Genomic DNA, 20,978 nt, shown 5'->3' with positions numbered 1-20,978 from the left:
GCACCCCCTCACATTATAATTCTTTCAGAAAAAAATTCCCCGAAACCCACGCCCACGAGGAAAGAAAGATCGGTTCCATGTCACGTGGTCCACCTTATGAGGTCAAAGGAGAAATCAGCCTGTTTCTCTAAACCGACGGATCCGAGACTCAAGCTTTCTGGCCGACTGGCACACTTCTTGGAGGGGTTGGCTGCGTGACTGGTCCGCTTGCGGGTCTTGGCCCCCTCACTATCCCTAATTCAGCAGCGGAAGCCGGTACCGGCTGGAACGGTGAAATTCAGATGTCTTTCAGAGTTCACACTTACCGACTTTCTTCTAAAAATCTAATAATAATGCTCCTGCTCTGGTGTCAGGTCTCAGTTCCTTTCCCCTCCGCTTTCTCCTCCAGGTGGTTGCCCATGGGGTAGACAATAATGTCTCAGTCCCCGGAATTATGATATCAATGCATCAATATCACCTTGATAGTAGTCAGCTGACAATCCCCTTTTTCTGACAAACTTCCTGTCATGTATGAGTGAACTAGTTGATGGTACTATGATCTACGGTCGCATTGTGGCTGACATCTAGATTTATACTCAGAGTATATCTTTGACTATCGCCATCACGCAAACGCCGCATTGGGCTTCTTGAAGCTCACGGCGGTCTGATCCTAGTCATGTGGCGTTGCTCTGTCGAATTGAGATAAAACTCCATCGGAACTTTCAAGTAGATCAGCTGTAACCTTCCGGCTCTCTAAGAGTCTAAGCTCTGTCCCTGATCTTCTGGCTCGGAGTAGTACTTCGCGCATGGGCGAGGTTCGTGGTTTTGACTAGATACAATCATGTCTTCGTTGACCGTTGGCACCTGAAGAAACTAAGTCAAGCTTTTGAGGGTGCAACAGTATCATGTTGAGCTCATCGTTCCGGCAATGCAGAACCAACTTGTCGAGCTTCATGCTTTCTCCATCCTCATGAGAGTCCCCGGCTGGATTCTGGCATTGCATTCCACGGCATGTACTTCCGGCTCGCAGCCAAGACAACTCTGGTAACCCATAAATTATCCTATGTAGAAACGATCGTGTTTTCGGGCCTTGTGCGGAAATAGATGGTCAGCATATGCGCGTAAGTTCTCTTATCGGTCCTGGTCTCTCGAGTAAACAGTCTATTCCACCCAAGACACTGGGTCAAACCACAGTGCATTGCATTCTAGGCATTCTGTCTAAAAGAATCCAGCCCGTAGGCCCAAGTGCTCTGGCTGAATCTGTCGAGACTATAGGCGATAAGCACCGCTAATCTGTTTTTATGGAGGTTTGGTCATCTGGCACTCGGTTGAAAACTGATCGTACTCACCCTGTCTCTGAAGATCTCCGAACTTATCAGCTTCTGAGGCTCTGACTTTGTATGCTGATGCTTCGCAAAGCGAGCAGGTTGATATGGACCACTGATGTGGCTTGGATACTCAGCCCTAGTTAGGTGCCCTAAAATGAAGTCAGAAATGGTCAAGCTGTGGCGCAGCAGGCTGAATTCAGAATAGCGTGACTGACTAACAGCTGCTGCTCTGGTTGCGGCATCATCAAACCAGAACCCATAACCAGAGCTGAGTTCAAGCAAACAGTGATTGTAATCATCATCATTAACATCATTCTCATCGTCATTGTATCACATCACTCTTCTTTCTTCCCGGGCTCAGCCTACCACCTCTTCAGCCCAAGGAATGCCTCCTGATCTCAATTCTCTTCCACCATCCCGTTCCCCCTCATCCCCGCGTGCACCGCGGACAGTCCCCGCCTCTTCCGAATCTGTGTCAGCGGTCTCCCCTGCAGCGTCATCTACCACCATGAATAACAATACTAATGCCACGGACCTGTCCCGTCGGTCGTCACGCGCTTCGCCTCGTACAAGGTTGTCAATTTCAGAGCACCGCCGACCTCCCACAGGTACCAACTCAAACTTGAGCGAGTCCGAAATTCCCTCGGCCGAGCACCGTTCCTCCCTGAGCCATGCACTTCGCACGGCAAGTCCCACGATCGGAGGCAGCCCGATATTTGCTACAGGCGACCCGCACCACCAGCGTGCTCCGTCTCTAGGGGAGCTCCACCAGGAATTGGAGCAAGAACAAGAAGCGCAAGTGGTATGATTATCTATGCGCTATCCTCAAAAATGCAAATTGGCTATGCATGCTGATTGGGCAATAGAACCGACTGTTGCAGATGATTCGGAGTCAACAAGCCCAACTACAACAACTCCAGCAGCAGCAGCAGCAACAATCAGGCACTGCTGTTGAAGATTCCACACCACCGTCCGAACGGTCGGTCGGTGTCCCCATAATACCACCACTCCCTGCAGCTGGTAGCGGTCGGACATCCACTCAGTTTCCTTCATCCCTGTCTAGCCACCGGGCGTCGCGCCCTTCCAGCCAGACAGCCTCTCCCAGTCTTCGGCCGCTACCTTCTGCTTCTCTGCATGGAACGTCGGTCGACTCGTCCCGTGGGCCCGAAGGGTTGGACCTAGTAGCAGGCACCAGTGAGACTTCGTCCCGACGTGGTAGCAGGGATGAGGTGGCTTTCCACCAAGCCGAAGCATCCATGCTCAATCGCGAAAACCAGATGCTTCGGCAGCGTATACGCGAATTAGGTTCGTCTGCTGTTTCCCCTCCGTCTGTCATCTGTGCCAAGTCTCGGCATCTGTTCATCTCCTATGTATGCTCGGAGCTGAAGATCCAAACGCTAACAAAGCCAAAGAACGACAAATTAGTGAGTTGACCACCTCTGGTGCCCGACCGGAGCAGAGTGCGCCACCTGCCACACAGGGGACCGAAACCGCCGATCATCATGCATCTGCCGGTGTGGGGTCGGCTACGGAGCCCACGAACAAGTCCTGATGGGGAAACATAAGGCATGGATGCGCTGTCGGCCGTCCACTGGCTTCTTTAACTTCCGGCTTACACTTTCTCGGCGTGTCTTATGATCCGAAAAATTTTTTCGTTGTCAGTATCGGCGAACTGCCAAGTTTGTGTGAGGTCCTCCGTGTTTCTGCTCCTTTCCCGCTGATGTGCATTGATACCCTGAACTATGATTATCTGTGTATCCATTGGATGTATTTGCTGTCACCACTCAATAAAGGGCTCAAAGCACCACAAATCCCTCGCAATTCTTTTCGGCCTACCCATAGTGTCTATTGGACGGTTCGTTATAATTGCCAGGCAGCAGTGTCTGTCCACCAGGCAGGTCTTCGATCGTTCTAGAGCCTCCTTGGCGAACTCTGCATGCATAATTTCTTCTTATTGCATGCAGAGCGCATACACGGTGATCGTCGACCGGTTACTGTAGGCATCATCGAGAGCAGTTGTAGTGCAAGTCGGAATCTCATATAGTTGATTCAGCTTGGCACTACGCATTTTGTCCTCCATTTCCATGACAGACCAAACTCACCTCTTTGGCATACTCTTCATCCAATCACTAAACTGGGACCGCCGCCATTATCCTAATAACCCATGTCAAACATACTCCCTAGCCAAGACCTCCAAGACCTCGGAAACGCGAATTCTCCTCTCCTTGCCGAGTGCATCCCTCCGCAGCCTTAGCCTTGACTTTGATCTTGACCGTGGGCTTCTAGACCTAGACCTAGGCCCAGCGACACAGGTCGATATGCCCCGGGTACACTACCCACGCGCTCTCCCTCATTCTATTCCATTCCCCATTTCACAGCCTGATCAGTCAACCTCAGCCGCTTTCTCGAAGAGAACCCCCCTCTCCTCACCACGCACCACAACCTGATCCGTTCCGCCCGCGAACACCCCAGCCGCTGTTTATGGTCTCGGCCTCGAACCCAGCCCACTGCATGTCTCGTCGCCCTTGCCGATATAACTCTTTAAAGCATGATGTGGTGCGAGCGTTGCATTCGAATTCCGCATGCAGACGCAGACGTGAGTAGATAAAGATAAAGATGAAGATAAAGATAAAAATCAAGCAATCTAGACCTCTGTAGAGCGTGAGCTGTAGAGGGTCGTCGGAGCCCGGGAAGATGGGTGTCTACCCTAGACTCTCCCGTCACGGCGCATGAATTCTCAGATATGGTGATGTACTGGCTAGTCTACACATGTTCGGCGGCCACCCAGGCCTAGTGCAGCTGAGTCCGCCGGTCTCCGTAGGGTTGGCTCAGCTATCGAGAGTCTGCTCGCTGCCTGGGGCAGGAGCAGTTTTGCGGCACACTCGCTTTATGTTAGCATTGAATTCTTAGGTGGATAGCTGGCAGGATAAGGCACACGGCCATGTAGAACAGATGGCCTAATCCAAGATCGACGCTTCTACAACTACATTGTGGATTACTGGAGTTACCGGCCAGAGGGAAAAAGAAGTCATGCCATTTATAGGTATAATCTAAGACTGTACAAGGAAAAAAATATAGTTTACAGCTTGGCCTTCTCGCTCTCGGCCAGTAGGTCAGGCATCAGCAGGTCCCTCAAGTCCGTCGCCGCCTCGTTGAGATAGTAGCTCATCCGCTCTGCTCCAAGGCGCTTGCAGACAATGTTGAAGTTGAGGCTGTAACGGTCGTTAGCAACTGAGAGAGACTAAGGGAAAGGGACATAGGACATACCTGTTCTCGTTGATCATATAAGCAATTCCGAATCCATCGTCGATGACCTGGCTCCATCCGTAGCCGTTGAAGAACTCCGAGCTCAGCTGGCTGGTCGACAGGTACCAGGAGCCGCTGTAGGCGTAGGCGGGGTCTTCGTACAGAGCCGGGAGCTTCTCGCCCTCGCGCAGGAGCTTCTTCAGTCCGAACAGGTGACGGTCAACTCCCTGACCATCGCTGGCCAGGGCAGTATACTTGGAGTGAGCCGCAAGGGCTGCGCGGAAGAGGCGCACGACCTCCTCGCGGGGGACGGAGGGGTCGGCCTGGGCCTTGCAAAAGGCCACGCTCTCGTCCGAGACACTACGGATAGTCTCGGTACGACCCTCCTGGAACTTGCGGGTCGAGGCCGACTCGTACGTGGGGCGGTTCTTGCCGTACATCTTGAAGTACGCCAGTTGGATGATCATCTGCACATAGGCGTCGGGGCTGCACTTGAACTTCTTGATGAGACCCTTGCCGTATCCCTGGTAAGACTGCACCTTGAGCTCGTGAGCAGACATCTGCTGGCGGTGCTCCTTGGAGGCCGCGTCGATGGCCTCGAGCACCTCCGAGTTCAGGTGAAACTCGATGGAGCGGGGGTCGGGCAGGTTGGAGCGCACGGGCTTTTCGGAGAGGTCGATCTTGTTGTTGAAGATGAGGTTGTTGAGGTGATCGTTCATGCGGTGGGTGGGGCTGCCGTCCATCATGCTGTGCTCACCCATAAAACCGGCGGTGCCGTTGTCATTGATGATGAACTGCAGGGGCTTGTCGAACCAGCGGTTGGTGCCATCTCCGTGCCAGTACTGGTGAGCCCGCTCCTCCAGCGTCACAGGGGTGGCATCGTCGAGGCAGACGACGAAGCCGCTGGACTCGATGTCGCGCAGAGCCTGCTCGTTGGCGGGGTTGGCTGCCAGCAGCTTCTTCCGAGCATCGGCCCACAGGTCACGGTTAGCGACAGTCAGAACGCCGACCGGAGGAGCACGCTGCGCGATCTGATAGATGCGCTCAAACTGCTTCTCCAGCTCGGAGACGTTGAGACGCTCCCCGTTGACAACTAGGGGCACCTTGAAGAACTGGTTCTTGCGCACAACCACAATGTGCTCGTTCTCCTTGGCGGGGTACTTCTGGGGGTAGTCGGCGCCCTCGGCGGGGATACGGCAGCAGTTGAACATGTACTCGTACGAGCTCATGGCCATGGGCAGTTTGCGCATGTACTCGGGCTCCAGGGAGCCATCATCTACCTGGCGCTTGAACTCGAGGGCAGCGGTCGTGATGGACGCCGCACGCTTGACAGGGTTCCGCCGCATACGGTCATCCTTGTATGAGTAGAAGTAGGAGACGTAGGGAATGACAGGGTCCCGGTAGCCCAGGTAGGCGGCGTGGTTCCACCATTCCGTGAGCCAGTTCTTGGTCTTTGGATCGGCGGCGCGAGCCAGCAATCTTTCCTGCAGAGGCTGGCCCTCACCACCGGGACGGATAAAGGCCTCGACGGCCTTCTTGGTGCGCTCGTACTCGGCCTCGGAAACCACGGCGTGGACGGATTTCAGGTAACGGCGGCCGGTTTCTTCTAACGAGGGGACCGGCAAGCGGGGGAGTGATTCTTCAAATCGGAGCATCTTGCCCTTGGAGAGATCTTCTACATATCCTGCGCCAAGTCAGTCCCGCCCGGTCAGTGTAGCAAAACGAGCGCATGTGATTACTCACCCTCAGGGACTGAGGAAGCCTTGCGACGAGGAGCCATGATGGGAACCTGTCACACACATTCAATTAGCATCTCCACGCTTGCTTTCCCCGGAACCCGCGAGTCTTACTGCAGCAGAGCGCGCAAGGAGAGAGTTTGTAGGAGCGAGACGAGGCCGTGTGAGAGTGGTGGAGAGACGGCTTCGAGCAGAAGCCGTGAACATCCCTCTGACTGTGAGTGATACAGATGGGAAAAGAGAAAGAGGAAGATCGAGGGAAAGGGTATATTTTGAGGAGTAGAAAAGAGAGAATATACTCCGTAGAATTATGACGAAAATGTGAGGAAGGAGTTAGAAGTTTAAGACAGGAGAAGCCAACAGAGACACACGCGAAAGTTGCCTCGGCTGGAGGGAATCTCGTCTCAGCCGACCGGTGGGTGACTATGGGTACTTGGTTTGGTGTATATTACACGTATTTCACCTTGGGCAGTATCATCCGTCACAAAAAAAAAGTGCATATCATCATAAGGCCAAACCGCAGCAGATAAAGGCGCGTGTGACCCATGGAGTCTGCCGTATATACATTCCATTCAAGGGTTACCAACTTATTTATGCCCACCTAGCTACTTAGTATCCTAATGTCTTCGTCGGAGAACGGAGCACGGAGACCTGCGTAGTTGGTCAGCTCTGGTATTTCCGGAGTATCTCAATAATACCAAATGCGTAGGTACTCCGTAACGAACAAGTTTCTCCCACAGTCCCCAGACTCTCATGAGCCTCGGCCCGTTGCGGTGGAAGATGGCCGGTTGGCAAGCGGATGATGCACGAATCGGAATGACGGAGACCGAAGTGTCCATTTGCAGATGATCCCTGAGCTATATCTACGGCCTTATGCCTGTGAAGTACCTCTCTAATTGGGAATGATCGCAAATGTTTTATCGGAGCACTCCTACAGCCGTGCCGCCCGACACTCGATCCAAGGTGGAATAATGCGGGGGGAGCTGCCAACTATACGGTACGTATCATGACCCAAATACAGTACCAGCTTTACCTCGTGGTACACCATTAGAGATGAAAAACAGCGTTCAATAATGCGTGTCACTCCAACATCATCTCCAAAGTCAACTGTAGACTGTACCAGAAACGTCCAATGCCAGACTTGCCTCTTTTCTCTCCTTGCAGGCGCTGTTCACCATTAACTTCCCTTCATCCGTCCCGCTGATCCGGCTGTCATATGCTTCTACCTGTAGCCAATCGAATTAGCTGAATATGAAGAGGATGAATTAGACATGTGGCGCGCTCGATCAGGTTTAAAGTACCAAGTTCTTTGAATCGGGCGATGATTATGTGAATTGCAGTTCACCAATTGCAACTAGGAATAGAAAGTAACGTCAAGAGACCCAACTCCGCGCCTCGCTAGTAGACGAAGACAAAAAAGAGAAAAGAAAGTATACACCCAAGATCGATCAACACATAATAGCTCCCCCAAAAGATCCATCCCGAACAATATCTAGGCAATACAGCAGAAGATATCCGATCTCATGGAAGACCCTCAAGAAACCGGCTGAACCGGCGCAGACGCTTCTGGCTTATCCATTGCCCTATTCTGGCGCCGCGGCACTTGAATGCCGCTACGAAGCTGGTCCAGCTTGATCACTCCTGGCCCAGTGCAAATCCGTCCCGACTGCATCAGATTGCGCAATCGCTTTCGTCGAGCCTCGCCGCCGCGTTCCTCGCCGCGACCAACACCCTCATCAACCCACTCCACGCGGAGCACTTTAAAGCTCATGCCGTCGTGGTTGCCATCCCAGGAACGAGACTTCAGTCCGAAGAGGACGCTGGATTCATATCGTTCCAGCTTCGGCAGAATCAGGAGTGTGATGTGGAGATCCTTGTCTGTTGGAGGTGCGGGCGGAATCCGTGGTCGGTCTCCTGTCAAGCCCATATCCTCCGCCGTCTTAGGCGCGTGTTGATATGCGTCGCGAATCTCGAGGTCAAGCATATCCACGTCAATCTCCTCACCCCAAGCACCGCGGAAGAATCCAGAATGTATGGCTGCCGCCACAGGGTCCGAATCATCCGTATAGATTCCAGTACCCCAGAGGGCTCGCCGCGCGCATATTTCCTCGCGGCGGCCCGCGTCGATACGAAATCGAGGTACACGTACGGTAAACGTGCAGTTTTCCTTGCCTTCGAATCGGGGAATCGGGAGCGGAGTGGTGGTGTAGCCGAATTTGGCGCTCTCCAAGGTAGCTTTCGCTGAAGGAATATCAATACGTGGAATATACAGGGTGGACCCAAGATGATGCCGCGGAAGATGGGCTACACTCGAGACAACAGGTTCAACCGTAACCACAGTGCGAGGTTCACGCATCGGTGACATAGCTGCGGAGTTCGCCGTGGAGGCTGTCGGACGTGAGGTATGGTGGTGATGGTGATGGTGGTGGTGATGATGATGCCCCATCGGCATTCCGGACGCAGTGGCTTCCGCCGGTGTGGACGTGCGGTGGAAGAAATTCATCGAGGACACAGGCCGATGGGATGCACTCGAAGCGGCAGCATTATCTTCTTCAGGCTTGAGGCGGTGGTGATGATGGCTTGGGAATGTTAGGTTAGATGAACAAGTAGATAAATAACCATGAGACTAGACGGGATTATCACTTACTGATGATGGTGGTGATGGACATGACGACCGCGCCTGCTGATCGCAGACGCACCGAGTCGATCTGTACCAGGCTCACTATCCGCCTTGCTGTCCTCATCTCGTGATTTTCGAGAACGCTTGCCTGTAGTGGATGCAGGCCGGTTGGTCTTAGAATCATCCAGTGTCGCCTCGCTGTTGGTTGAACGACCAGCAATGCTATCGCGCTTGAAGGGACTGACGGTCATCGGTGTGGAGGGCCCACTGCCGGCAGTAGCCGCTGTGACGCCACCAACACCACTTCCTATACCCGAGAAAACGCGGCCCAATTCACTCTTGATGCCAGCTTCGCCGGCCGGGCCAAGGATCTGAGCCTGCGCTCCTTGGACGGCTTGAGGTAAAGGCGACGCACGTCCTCCGCGTTTAGCGTCAAGGCCGACGCCGAGCAGATTTCGATGATGTAGCAGCTCGTCACTCCCCTTTCGGCGCTGATCGTCGGAAGAGGCAGAATGGGCCAGAGACGACGGTCCTCCTGACGGTGCCGAGCCGAACAGTCGTGATTCCGTCTGGAGCTTGTTCAGGTAGGATTGCTGTTCATTCGATGGGGCCGGCTGGTTCTGACGGGGTTGCATGGACAAAGATGGCTGCCGGGATCCCCCTGGCTGTAATCCGAGAGACTTGGTATAGCTCTGAATGGCGCCGAAGCCGAATGCGGAGCCTTGCTCTGGAGCTGGGAAGCGCTTGGTTTCCGGCGAGGGTGGTTGGGAGCGACTGAGGTCCCAGGAAGATGCACCAGAATGGCGAGTTCCCGCGGCGTCGCGATCGCCGTAATGAGGACCATATCGAGACTGAGCATGAGAGACTTTCGATTCAGCTTCATGAGCCGCCGCCCGCTCCCTGTCGCGATGCGCTTGCTCCTCCGCGAGCCGATCACCATACAAGTTCCCAAACCGGCTGTGCTGCGATTCGGGGCCGACGTAAGATGTTGCGCGCTGATGTCCAGAACCTAGTGAATGGTCTCCAGCTCCCGGCGCAGGCGCTGGTCGCGACAGTGGACTATAACCCGCCGACCGCGTCGACCGCTCGAGATGTTGCGGCTGGCTGTTGGGACGAGGGACGGGTCCGTTGAAGCTCAAGCGGCGCGATTCATGGTAGGACGGCTCTGTGGATGCAGACTGCAATTGAGGCGACGCGTGGGAAGAGCTAGGCTTGTCTGGAAACTGTGTCGGAGGTTGGCCGCGCGATAGGCCTGCAAACCTGGCTTGTTCGGGTCCTGGTGGACCTTGCGATACACTACCAGCGCCTGCTCTGTAAGGACGGCCGGGCTGGCTCTTGGAGAAAGATTTTTCGGGGGTCTTTGACCGACGGAACATTGGGTAATCGAGCGTTGAGGGCCTGGCTGGAGCAGTAGGTGGTGACATTGCGCTTGGGGCGGACGGTGGAGGTGCGCTGCCATATGGGCCGGAGGATACAGGAGCACGAGGGTAGATGGAAGCCGAGCCGACATCCCGGGCTGGTCGGTCAGCGTCCGAGCCTAGCATGGAAGATATCGACATGCTGCTCCCAGGACGATGATGAGCCAGGTTGTTGGGAGGCTCACGAGACATGAAAGGAGCAGGCAGCGATGAATTTCCCGACTGGCCCCGTGATGCATAGTGCTGTGGTGGAGAAGGGGGTGGCATTCGGCGGGTTCCTAAGGCACTAGACGCGGACGACTGGTCTTGCGGACCTGTTTAGGCGCGATCACTGTTTGTTAGCAAAGCGCGTAATCATAAGGGATATAAACACATGGTGTGCTGAGCGAAAGACTGAAAAATATGCATATAAGAAATAATGAAAAGCAATGATGGAACTTGATCCATCGCAGGCTGTCTGGCACGAGAGCCTCAACGGCGGACGCACCAGAAAACACGGGACTGCTGCTGCTGCCCAAAGACCTCCGACGACCCTGGTCGTGCGACCGGGGAGGATTCATGTCGCACGCAGAGGAAAAGGTAACAACGAAAATCAAAAGAGATGCACGTAATGAATAGAAACTGAGATCAAATCGGGAATATGATGACGCCTAATCTAGGGGGTTAAGAGGAAAGGGAGAATAGGGGACTGGGGATAGGATAGCCGATGGGACAATGATGGAAGTTCCATAATCATAAAAGGCACTGGGGCGGATGAACCCGTGACTCTGGGCCTGGACGTAGCTCGACTAGCGCTAATCCAGGTCAGGCAAGGGGGTCCTGAACAAGGAGGCTATTCCAAACCAGGACTAGTGCTCCCGTGCCAAGCTGTAGTCGATCAGGCGCCAGCCGCGCCGCAGACGCGACGGATGCAGGACTTCTGATTGGCTGACGGTGTAGTACTGCCTGACAGGTGGCACACCAGTAGGTAGTCTGGTACGATCGTCGTCCATAACGTCAGGAAGCTAGTACAATCGCAAGTCATTCAACGCTGACTAGAGGCCATTATGCCTCAGATTCAATTTGGACATTTTACGCGACGCGACGTTCACGCCTTGAATGGCCTGCGCATGGCGTCCAGCGATCCACTGCAGAACGACTTGGGGATAAACTGGGGGAAAACACGAAACCATAAGGAGTAAAACGAAAAGGAGAAGAAGAAAAATCAAAGTAAATAGCAGAGTCAGAAGCAAAGGAAATAGTATTGCCTACCTTCGCGATATATTAGCTGATCATGGCTATTGTTGCGGCTGTGGCTTCGACGGTGACGCTTATTGTGATCCTCCTGCCGATGATCATGTCTTTTGGGTTGTTCATAGTCCATCTGCGGCACTTGATAGCTGTGATTGTCTACCCGTAGCGCGGCCGACATGTTATATGGTGTTGATGAGGCAGGGGTCGGCGGAGCAGAAGACATGGGTGTAGAGTAGGGGTAGGCCATTGTGTTCGCAGGTTGGCTTGATGGTATTCCGTGCTGCTTCAGCGAATCGTAGTAGACCTGTTGAGGGGGAGGCACACTGTAGGTTGGAGGCGGCTGCGGAGCGGCACGAGGGTCGTGTGAGGCGCCAAAGAGCGACGGATATTGAGGAGGGCGCTTCTGAAGATCCATCATCATGGGCGAGCGACGATGATCTCAGGTCAATTTTATCTGAGGAACAGCAGGATGAGAGTTTGGTGCATTCAAAACAAGGTCTCTGTCGACGAATCCCTAGGTTAGTGATGGTGAAAACTGAGAAATGGCGGTGGAAGCCGATGCAAGCCAGATAGGCGCTGCTGTCTCCTCAGAGATGTCGACAGAATCTTAACAGAGCTGTGTGTTAAGGGGGAAAATGCGGTTGGAATATTCAAGATATCAAAAGAACATGGCCCATCAGAATGTAACCAGAGGCAGGTATGTAGGCAGATTGACTGCTGATATTGATGTTGTTGTGGTTGTGGTGATGGTAGAAGAAGAAAAAGCCCAGAAAACGGTGAGCGATAAACTACTCCGTAGAGGAAAAGAAAAAGAAAAACAACAGGCATGCGACAGGACCAAGGATTACAGGGAAGATGGAGTCAGAGAAATGGAGCGAGAGCCAATCACAGGGGATGCGGAGCTGCTAGTCTGGATGATGGATTATTGAATCTGCACAATAAATACTAAAATGTAAGTGTCTACTAAAAAAGCGGACGAATCTGAATCAATAAGATGGGGCCGTCATGGCAGCGGGGAAAAGTGGAGTACTCCGTACTACTCCGTACTTACACAGTACATAGTAAATGAACATGATGAATGTCTTCTCCATATCCTACAATGAAATACAGAGGTAAACATCCTGTAGTATCCGGTGGTGACTATCCTACGCTGGTGATCTACCAGATCAATCTTCTACAACCCAAAATCCCCATATGCCATTCCTATGGCCACACTGACATAAGTTTTCGCCTCATCAAGGTAGGTGCGGTTGAATTACTATACAATGTTTTCCTCGTTGGGCGCAGACTCCAACATACTTGGCATGGCATGCAGCAGCAGCCCATCGACGTGTCATGTTGACAGTTTGTATACACCACATACCTACAGCCTTTACATGAAATCATTTCTGCTGTCTTGTCTACTGATACGTCTGAGTCGTTGGAGAAAGAAAAGACAAAAAACGGTATCTACTAGAGTCCTCCAGACTCTAAAGCTCTATCCCTTTGTTCCTTGGGTTGAAGGAATACAATACTGTACTGTGGGATCATCATCTGCGCCAAGGATGCTGTACATACACACCGCACCTGCATGCAAGCCTACTTATCGACATCTTCTTCTCGGCGATACGTCGAGTTGTCAAGTAAGGTTCTTGTATCCCAGCTCTGAACTGTCGGTACGAAGTTTCTTGTTTCAGCATCCAGTAGAAGATCCTGCGCTGTCTGATATGGTTTCGTAGACAGAGCTGTATAGACGGAACTGTAAATTCCGATCAAAGGCCCTTGCATGATTGCCAAAAAGGGGAAATTTATAACTACTAATTAACTTAGAAGAGAAGCCTGCACACATTTCCTTTTGAGAGGTTGGTGTTACACTGGCCCTTTTGCGTTATACATTCGCAAGAAGCAAGGAGTTGTATCCTCATCTGCCTCAGGTTCTAAGGCGCCATTTTTCACTGTGGGCGAATTGAGTTTCTGCATGTAATATGCTTTTGGACTGTGCAGAAAATCACTCCTACATGGAGACCTTAATTTGGTAATCCAGGTACTCTACTGCTAACTTCACCATCCTCCAAGGACGAGTTCCACCACGGTCGCTCGCAATCGTTCTGGACATTCTCAATAAGATCAACCCCTTCCTGAGCTAGTACTCGCAGGATCAACCTGCGTAATTGCAGCGGAAGACACTGGATGCCGGTATACCGGGCCAACAGTCCATGCTGATGAGCAGCACGCACTTGGGCCCGAATCAACTCAATCTGCTCTTTGGAAAATCGGCCCCGACGGGGGAGGCCGACAGATGCTTGGAAATCGGCAGTTGCCATAACAGTCCTTGTTGTCGAGTTCCTTGCCGGAGAGGCTTTTGTACCATGAGATGCGGCTTGGTTGTCGCCACCGGTTTCCTCACCACCTTCTGCGGGATGCGCTCTAGTCAACGATTCTAGTGAGGTGTCAACGAAGATGACGTCTGACTCGGTCAGGTTGGTTCGATCCTGGTAAGATAGATTTTTGCTTGAAATCACGACGGTGACAGGTCTCACAACTAGTCGCGTCCCGTTCATGTATGATAGGTGCCTCCCTGTCCTCAATTTTTCCAACAGTGACGTTAGATCCGGCCACGCTGCTTCAACAGGAGATCGTAGCTCAAGGAGAAGGACTGAAGAGCGCTCAGCTTCCTGGTCGAAGAACCCCAGAGGGCTCGCTTCAGCGGAGCGAACAAGCGAATCCAATCGAGAATTCATGGCGTTCAGCTTCTCTAGCATTGATTCGAAATATGCACTGCTTAGCACTTCCGAAGCGCTGACTGCTGCCATTGAGTCGTTCGCCCAGAGACTGCCATTCTGCATCCAAATATCCACCTTGACTCCAATGCACCTGACTGCAGAAGAGTCTCCCATCGCATTTCGACCGGCTTGCAAATGATATGCAGCGCATTCTGTATGCCTGTGACTCAATGCAAAGTTCCGTCCGTATTCTGTGAGCTGCGCATGAGGTAACAAATGTATGAGCCCAGAAGGCAGTATAGATAATTGTATCACAATCCTGTCTCCAACAGCGTGGTCAGCCCAAGTTTATGACAGTACTCTCGGGGAACGAACGTGACCATCAACAACAAACAAACCCCTCTGAACAAGCGCTCTCCCCAGTTCTGCCTTGCCGTCATGTAGCAGCCGTGTATAAATTCGAACAATCCGGGACAACAATGAGTTGGAGGAGCGCGAAGTGGGTGGTCTTCCAGTAGCGTCCATGAATACCACTCATCGTAAGAAATGTCCACAACAGCCTCTCCGGGGTATTCTAGCCCATAGGGCGCATGACCTCTAACCGAAGGTGCCATTTACCGTCTCCTTAATCTCGATCAGCGGTAATGCATTGACCGCGATTGTCCGCAATGATCGACGTCCCGCTCGTTAGAGAAATATAGCGGTGAGGGAAATAGATCGGTATTAGATGCAGGAAAGACAGCCAAATTGCCCTCGAGAGTCAGAAGTAACACAGATATCGAAAAGCGATCCATGGTCTTGTGTGACATCGGCGTATGTTGAACTAAATATGAGGATGAGGAATTGCAGAGAGCACGCAATTGCTGGTCTGGATGGCTCACGGTCTAAAAAGACGGCCAATTTCAATGGGCGTCGACGTTAGATTGTCGATCCGATGACGAGATAGCAGATGACCCGCATTGTTATTATCGACTGACCGCTGGATCAACAGAAATCCAGACATGCTTGCGGGATTCCGAGATAATAATTGAAGTCAACAAAGTCAATTCAGCAGTGAGGTCATAAGGTTAGCTTTCTATCTATGTAAGTATGGGTCGTGTGTATGGTTCTATTATCATTACAATTATTCTGCTGGTGGAATCGTCACCTGGTCCTTTTCATATCAAGCAGCCATTCTGCTCTTGCTGCGGATTCGTGCTCCGTAAATATATAGCAGCAGCGGAATTGGGATCATCAATGCTCCCACACATCCAAGCAATGTGCAAGCCCATTCCACACCTAATCCATCAAACTGTATCAAATTCAGTCAGTTTCACAATCGGAAAGCTCGAGATTTGGTGACTGACCATATATGTTGCAAATAGTGGGAAGACGCCTCCCGCGACCGACCGCAGGAACGTGTGTGCAGCAACGGCTGATGCCGCTCTGATGATACCCAGTCAGTCCATGCATCGTCATAGTTGACAATATTGGGAGTACTCACTTCTGAGGACGGGCCTCTACCAGATAAGCAAGAGAGGGAAGGAACATGGTCAACAATCCAAATCCCGTCAGCAGCCCCGACAGAGTAGGCACAATCCAGTGGATGCTCTGCTTGTATCCCGACCATCCCAGCCAGAAAAGCCCTGCAGAGAATGCGACTGCACCCGGGATAGCCACAGGAAGACGCCACTCTGGCATCATCACGCCACCGGTTTGCTTCAGCTTGCGCAGAATCCAGGGTTGGGTCGCTGCGATGCCAACGGCGCCTAGGAGCTGCCCGACAATAACCCCCAGATAGGGCAGCCCACCCACACCTGGGTTCATACTATGAATCTTCTGGAAGATAATGGGGTATGCGGTCAGGAAGAGATAAAGCAGGCCGTAAACGAAAGACGCGAAGACGCACATGCACGTGACGATAGGGTCGAAAACGAGCATCTTCAGTGGCAGGGCGAGATACTCGGTCAGTATGGATCTAGGATCAAGACGCAGCTCGTCGTGTTTGGCGTGAAGTGACCAGTTACCAGTTTCGCGGCGCAATCGATCGGCTTTCCGAGCCAGGATGACGGGCTGGTAGGTCTCCTCCAGGAACACGACTAGAAGCAGGAGCACGGCGCCGCCTAGAATACCAGGAATATATGCCGTCCAGCGCCAGCCCAGCGAGGAGTTCATTACCGTGAAGCCTCCCACAAATGGAGCAGCGAGAGGACCAATGAACACCATCAAGCAGAACATGACGATGGGAATCCCCCGCTGCTCCGGCGAGAACATGTCTGTAAATGATGCTCCGGCGAGTGTGAGCGGACCAGAGCCAAAGAACCCAGTAAAGTATCGAAGGATGAACAGGGAATGGAGGTCTTTGGAGACGGCAGTTGCAAACGAGAATATCGTGAAGCCGAACATCGAGATTACAAGAGGCATGTATCTGCCCTTGACCTCCGAGAAGGGGCCGAAGAACAACGGGCCGAATGCGAATCCGAAGACGTAGAGGGATATACCGAGGGTGCATACCTCCCGGCTGATACCATATATCTGCATCACTGAGGGCATGGCGGCGGAGAAGATACTGCTTGCGAATGCAACGACCATTGTGCTGAGACCCAGTATGCCCGAAATATAGACCCTGATGTCCCATCCATGCGTCAGTCATCCAATATCCAGAGATCAAACACGGACTGGACGTACCTTTTCCTCATGGGCCAGTTGAGGGGATTAAGAGGATCATCCGGGCCATCGAAGTCGACATGCTTTTCGACTGTCATCTCGTTTGGCAGATATTCAACAATGTGTCAGGATACAGATTGTAAGACTTCAACCTATGTCAATACTAGATAGGATGTATTTCGATGACGAACTCTAGAAACGAGAACACAGGACAAAAGGAAGCAGCTCAGCGCCCAGGCGACCTTCTTAAACCCCCTACCCACTCATCACAGAATCCTCTAGCATGCCATATCCAGCCCTATTCTTCATAAAAAACCCAGCACAAAAAACCAATATAGCATGATACCATCCTGCCAAGATCTGCACAGAGAAAAGATCTCCACCAGGCATAAGGAGGGCCCATTCGGGCGTCTACATATCCCGAGTAGATAACTGGATAGTCTGTGGCCTATTTCGTCATTGCATACGGTTTCTGGCCTGTTGGTTTTTCATTTTTGACTCATCGCTACCAGAAGTGATGGTGCAGTTGATTCCGTCCGCTCGGTTTGCCGAGGCATAGTTATCTATTCGGGGAGATTATGCCAACTGTTCCGACGGGAACGCACACTTCCACGTTTACCTACATATCACCAGGGGATACCCCCTTCCGTTTTATTAATCGTATTAAAGATACTGTGACGAGCAAATGCCGGAAAAGGCCGGCAACGTGGCAGGGTTTGGTTGATTCTTTATTTCATTAGTCGATTGCTAGGGCTGAGGCTACCCTTGCGGTTGAGGAACTTCATGTTGGTTTGTCGATGGAGAGGTGAAGAACATAGCAGCAAACGCGGCTTGCTATAGCAGAAGCCAGGAATTTTCTAGCACGTTGTCCGATCACATGTAGGGCTCAGGCTTGTTTCTGTGTTGATGGGACTGCGGATCGCTTGAGATGGATTCATTGTCATATCAGCCCTACCTTATCCACGCAATAAGGAGTGGATAGTCATCACTAAGGCTGGAAGGCTGGAACATTGCAGAGCTGTAGTCTAGAGACTAGAAGTAAGCTGATGGCTCCATTCTGCGTTTAACGGTCGGCCCGATTGGAACGGCAAATGGTCTGACGGGCTGACGGATGTATGGACAGCATGCATAAGAGCCAGCTAAATGCAGTAGCAATCTTCGCTGAGCATCAGATGATTCCGATGGATGGATGCTTGGCTGTATGAAATCGGGTATTGTTGCTACTATTATTGTATGTTGGTACTATTGTATAATTAGGCTGAAATCAGATCCACATTCACATGAAGAACTTCGCCGCAATCACATGCCATATCAGATCTTCAGCTTCACATGCTTCACGAAATCGAATTTCTTTCTATTTCTGTTCTAGGTCTGGGTATTTACGCAATAATGAAAAATTCATCTCGCTCTATACATAAGGCATAAGTATGTATCGTGTTCGTGTCGCCAATAATATCGTTCTCGTTATCTCAAGGCGTCTGCGCTCCCTCCCCGATTCCCATCAGCCCGCCCGCTAAGCCGTTCATTCTGCGATCCAAGAGATCCTCGTGACTGGGAAGGCTGTGGAGACTTCTTTCTCGTTTGCGAAGACGTACTGGGCTTTCCAGGTTATCGGACATGGTGTCGTCGGAAACAGGCAGAGTGAGCTTGGTCGGGGCGAGACGCCGTCTTCTACCGAGCCCGCTGGATGAGTCCTTTCGGCCCCTGGATGAACTTCTTTTTCGGATTCCATGCTTCGAGTCAGGTCTGCAATCAGGGGTGCCAGTAGCCTCCCGACGGGGACGATAGGGCTTCTGTGACGGCATGTCCTCCTTGGATTGCCGAGTCTCGCTTGAGTCGAGATTGCCGTGCGCAGGTGTCAAAGGGGTCATTCTGCCCATGCTCATCTCCAGAGGCCTGTCCTCGTCTGCAGAGGACTCACCTGTCAAGCTCCGCTTGTGGTTCCGGGGACCCGCTTTCCCGTTTGTTTCTATGGTCAGATTCTTGTTATCAACAGGATTATCGTAGAGCGACTGTAAAAGGCTAGAAGACGATTCCTTGACTTCATCCGTATCGAACAGATTCTGGATCCACGTAGCGCATCGGTTGATGTGTTTCCAGCTGTCAGGGAAAAATCCGGCCATCTGAAGGAATCCATGTGACACTCCTGGTAATAAGGAGACCTCCACGTGGTCCTTTTCATCGAATTCCCGATGGGATTTTTCAAGCCCGAGTTCCTGTCTTTCCCGAAATTGGTGTAATTTGGCCTGGCGTAGTCTGCCAGCGAAGATGACCGTGTCGTCCACCAGTGGATCTCGTTCCCCTGTGATGAAGTAGGTCTTGGGAAACCTAGTAAGAAGGCTCTCGGGAGCTAAGACAGGCGATAAGAGAAAGTCCGTGCTAAAATCGGGCCGGTTATGAGGTCCAATGTAGAGGATGATCATGGCTCGCATCATCTCTGGGGTCAATATGCGATCATGAACGTATGAGATCATGGAGGACACGGCTAAACGAGTCCGGATCTGTTTTGGCTGATGTTCAACAAGTGCAGCTGTCTGAGCTGCGAGACTATCTTGGTTCAATTTCTCGGCAAGTCTCTTCGAAGTCTTCTCCCCCAGGTCATCCGCATCCAAGCCCGCGTCAGACAAGAACTCCTGCCTCAGTTCTTCCGTAGATGGTCCAGGCGATGCAAATGGCGTCAGCCTCTGATAATCCATATTCTTTCTCTGCAAAATGTTCCTATTCGTCCGGCGAGCGCTCTTATCCTGGATCAACGACATCTGCTCCTCCGTCATCCAGCTCTCAACTCGCATGTTCAAGGAGGGATACGCCAGTACCAGACCATCTGGGCGTGGCATCACATCCTCAGTCCCTGACTGCAGAACCATCAGGACCGTCCCGACAGCTAAGTTTCCGCCAGCACTATCACCAGTAACCACAATACGTGGCCGCGTGACTCCACTCAGTCCCAGGCAACGGCCGCGCGTGGTGATGATCATGTGGTAGACATCATAGCATTCGTTCAAAGCGTACGGGTAAGGATACTCGGGTGCCTTCTTGTAGTCTAGACTCAAGATCGGCAGTTTGGTCTTCCCTGCCCAGGTGAGGAGTCGATCTTCCGAGTTGCGCGGGTTCATGGCAACATAACCACCGCCCGGAATATCCAGAATCACACATGTCTGATCTTTCAGCGCGCTTAGCGGTCCGTCAAAATATAGCCATGCATTCGTCGGCTCGGTGTAAATAGATTGTTTAGGGCGAGGGATGCGGATGGCTCGAGGTCCATAACTCGTCAACCGGGGCCGGACCAACTTCTGAAGTGCCCAGAGATATGGAGTGGTTCCCTTGTTCCACGACACTCGCAGATGTTCCACGGTCAGGGTTGCGCGGACACGGCGCACCATATCATCTGCTTGCTCTGCCGCGAAAAGATAGTAGACTGTGAATATTAACGACGCGATATCCCGTAGCCACTTGGGTTTGATCCTCATTGCAGTCCAAAAACCGGCGTCGAGTGCCGTGGTGACCCATGTTGCGCGGAAAAACGACCGAGAGTACAGATTCGCCAGGGGTTCGGGGCTTTCGAGACCAACAATCTTGGCGAAATTGCGGCAGATATAGAGCCATAGAAACACAGCTACGGTGGTTTGCCAGACGGTCAATTTGCCCGACAGGCGGGACGAGATATTGCGGGCGATCGGAGGGCCATGCTTGCTTCCCCTATGTGGTATGATTAGCAGATCTTCGTCCTCTCAATTCCAGCAGTGTACGACTTACTTGAACAGATAGGTAGACCAGAATAGGACTACTCCAAAAACTTGGATCTTTCGGAATTTGGTGGAGGGTCTCCCTAGAACGTGATCTATTGCCTGTCAGTTGTCTGCTTTGACAGAGCTCTCGGAGCGTTCATACCTATCATCTCTGTCAGGCTTCCTGAAAAGCCACAGCTCGATTATCCCCTTGACTCAGATCGACGTTATTGCGGATGCAAGAACAAATGTCACACTTCAGGTTCATAGAGTCAGTTGGCGAGAAAAAGAGGAAGGGAGAGGCAGAGGGGTGATGAAAGCGAAGTACAGCTTCCTGATTGT

The 20,978-nt window shown here is 52.1% G+C and overlaps 6 protein-coding genes across 6 annotated transcripts, besides 3 other annotated features; 1 reads left to right on the top strand and 5 right to left on the bottom strand.

Moving 5' to 3' along the window:
- Positions 1-1,601: 1,601 nt before the first annotated feature.
- Positions 1,602-1,645: a microsatellite.
- Positions 1,646-1,815: 170 nt separating this feature from the next.
- NFIA_087680 (uncharacterized protein) lies at positions 1,816-2,859 on the top strand (the record flags this gene model as incomplete). Its single annotated transcript, XM_001260708.1, has 3 exons — positions 1,816-2,109; positions 2,174-2,612; positions 2,720-2,859. 3 exons carry the CDS (start codon positions 1,816-1,818, stop codon positions 2,857-2,859), a joined length of 873 nt encoding a protein of 290 aa, XP_001260709.1.
- A 1,051-nt stretch (positions 2,860-3,910) lies between these two features.
- Positions 3,911-3,940: a microsatellite.
- Positions 3,941-4,386: 446 nt separating this feature from the next.
- On the bottom strand, positions 4,387-6,496 carry NFIA_087670 (carnitine O-acetyltransferase CAT2; the record flags this gene model as incomplete). Its single annotated transcript, XM_001260707.1, has 4 exons — positions 4,387-4,519; positions 4,575-6,237; positions 6,297-6,342; positions 6,404-6,496. 4 exons carry the CDS (start codon positions 6,494-6,496, stop codon positions 4,387-4,389), a joined length of 1,935 nt encoding a protein of 644 aa, XP_001260708.1.
- Positions 6,497-7,823: 1,327 nt separating this feature from the next.
- On the bottom strand, positions 7,824-11,978 carry NFIA_087660 (uncharacterized protein; the record flags this gene model as incomplete). The annotated part of the gene is made up of 3 exons (XM_001260706.1): positions 7,824-8,868; positions 8,937-10,641; positions 11,579-11,978. 3 exons carry the CDS (start codon positions 11,976-11,978, stop codon positions 7,824-7,826), a joined length of 3,150 nt encoding a protein of 1,049 aa, XP_001260707.1.
- Positions 8,695-8,729: a microsatellite.
- A 1,588-nt stretch (positions 11,979-13,566) lies between the features above and the next one.
- NFIA_087650 (uncharacterized protein) lies at positions 13,567-14,352 on the bottom strand (the record flags this gene model as incomplete). Its single annotated transcript, XM_001260705.1, has 1 exon — positions 13,567-14,352. One exon carries the CDS (start codon positions 14,350-14,352, stop codon positions 13,567-13,569), a length of 786 nt encoding a protein of 261 aa, XP_001260706.1.
- A 1,072-nt stretch (positions 14,353-15,424) lies between these two features.
- On the bottom strand, positions 15,425-17,006 carry NFIA_087640 (MFS transporter; the record flags this gene model as incomplete). The annotated part of the gene is made up of 5 exons (XM_001260704.1): positions 15,425-15,459; positions 15,511-15,553; positions 15,609-15,687; positions 15,746-16,867; positions 16,930-17,006. The coding sequence occupies 5 exons, from the start codon at positions 17,004-17,006 to the stop codon at positions 15,425-15,427; spliced, it is 1,356 nt and encodes a 451-aa protein (XP_001260705.1).
- Positions 17,007-18,377: 1,371 nt separating this feature from the next.
- On the bottom strand, positions 18,378-20,904 carry NFIA_087630 (putative lipase; the record flags this gene model as incomplete). Its single annotated transcript, XM_001260703.1, has 2 exons — positions 18,378-20,607; positions 20,894-20,904. 2 exons carry the CDS (start codon positions 20,902-20,904, stop codon positions 18,378-18,380), a joined length of 2,241 nt encoding a protein of 746 aa, XP_001260704.1.
- Between the last annotated feature and the right edge of the window lie 74 nt (positions 20,905-20,978).

This window comes from Aspergillus fischeri, genomic scaffold, assembly GCF_000149645.3.
Source record: "Aspergillus fischeri NRRL 181 1099437636264 genomic scaffold, whole genome shotgun sequence".
Classification (NCBI taxonomy): domain Eukaryota; kingdom Fungi; phylum Ascomycota; class Eurotiomycetes; order Eurotiales; family Aspergillaceae; genus Aspergillus; species Aspergillus fischeri.
This window is presented reverse-complemented; position numbering and strand designations above follow the sequence as displayed.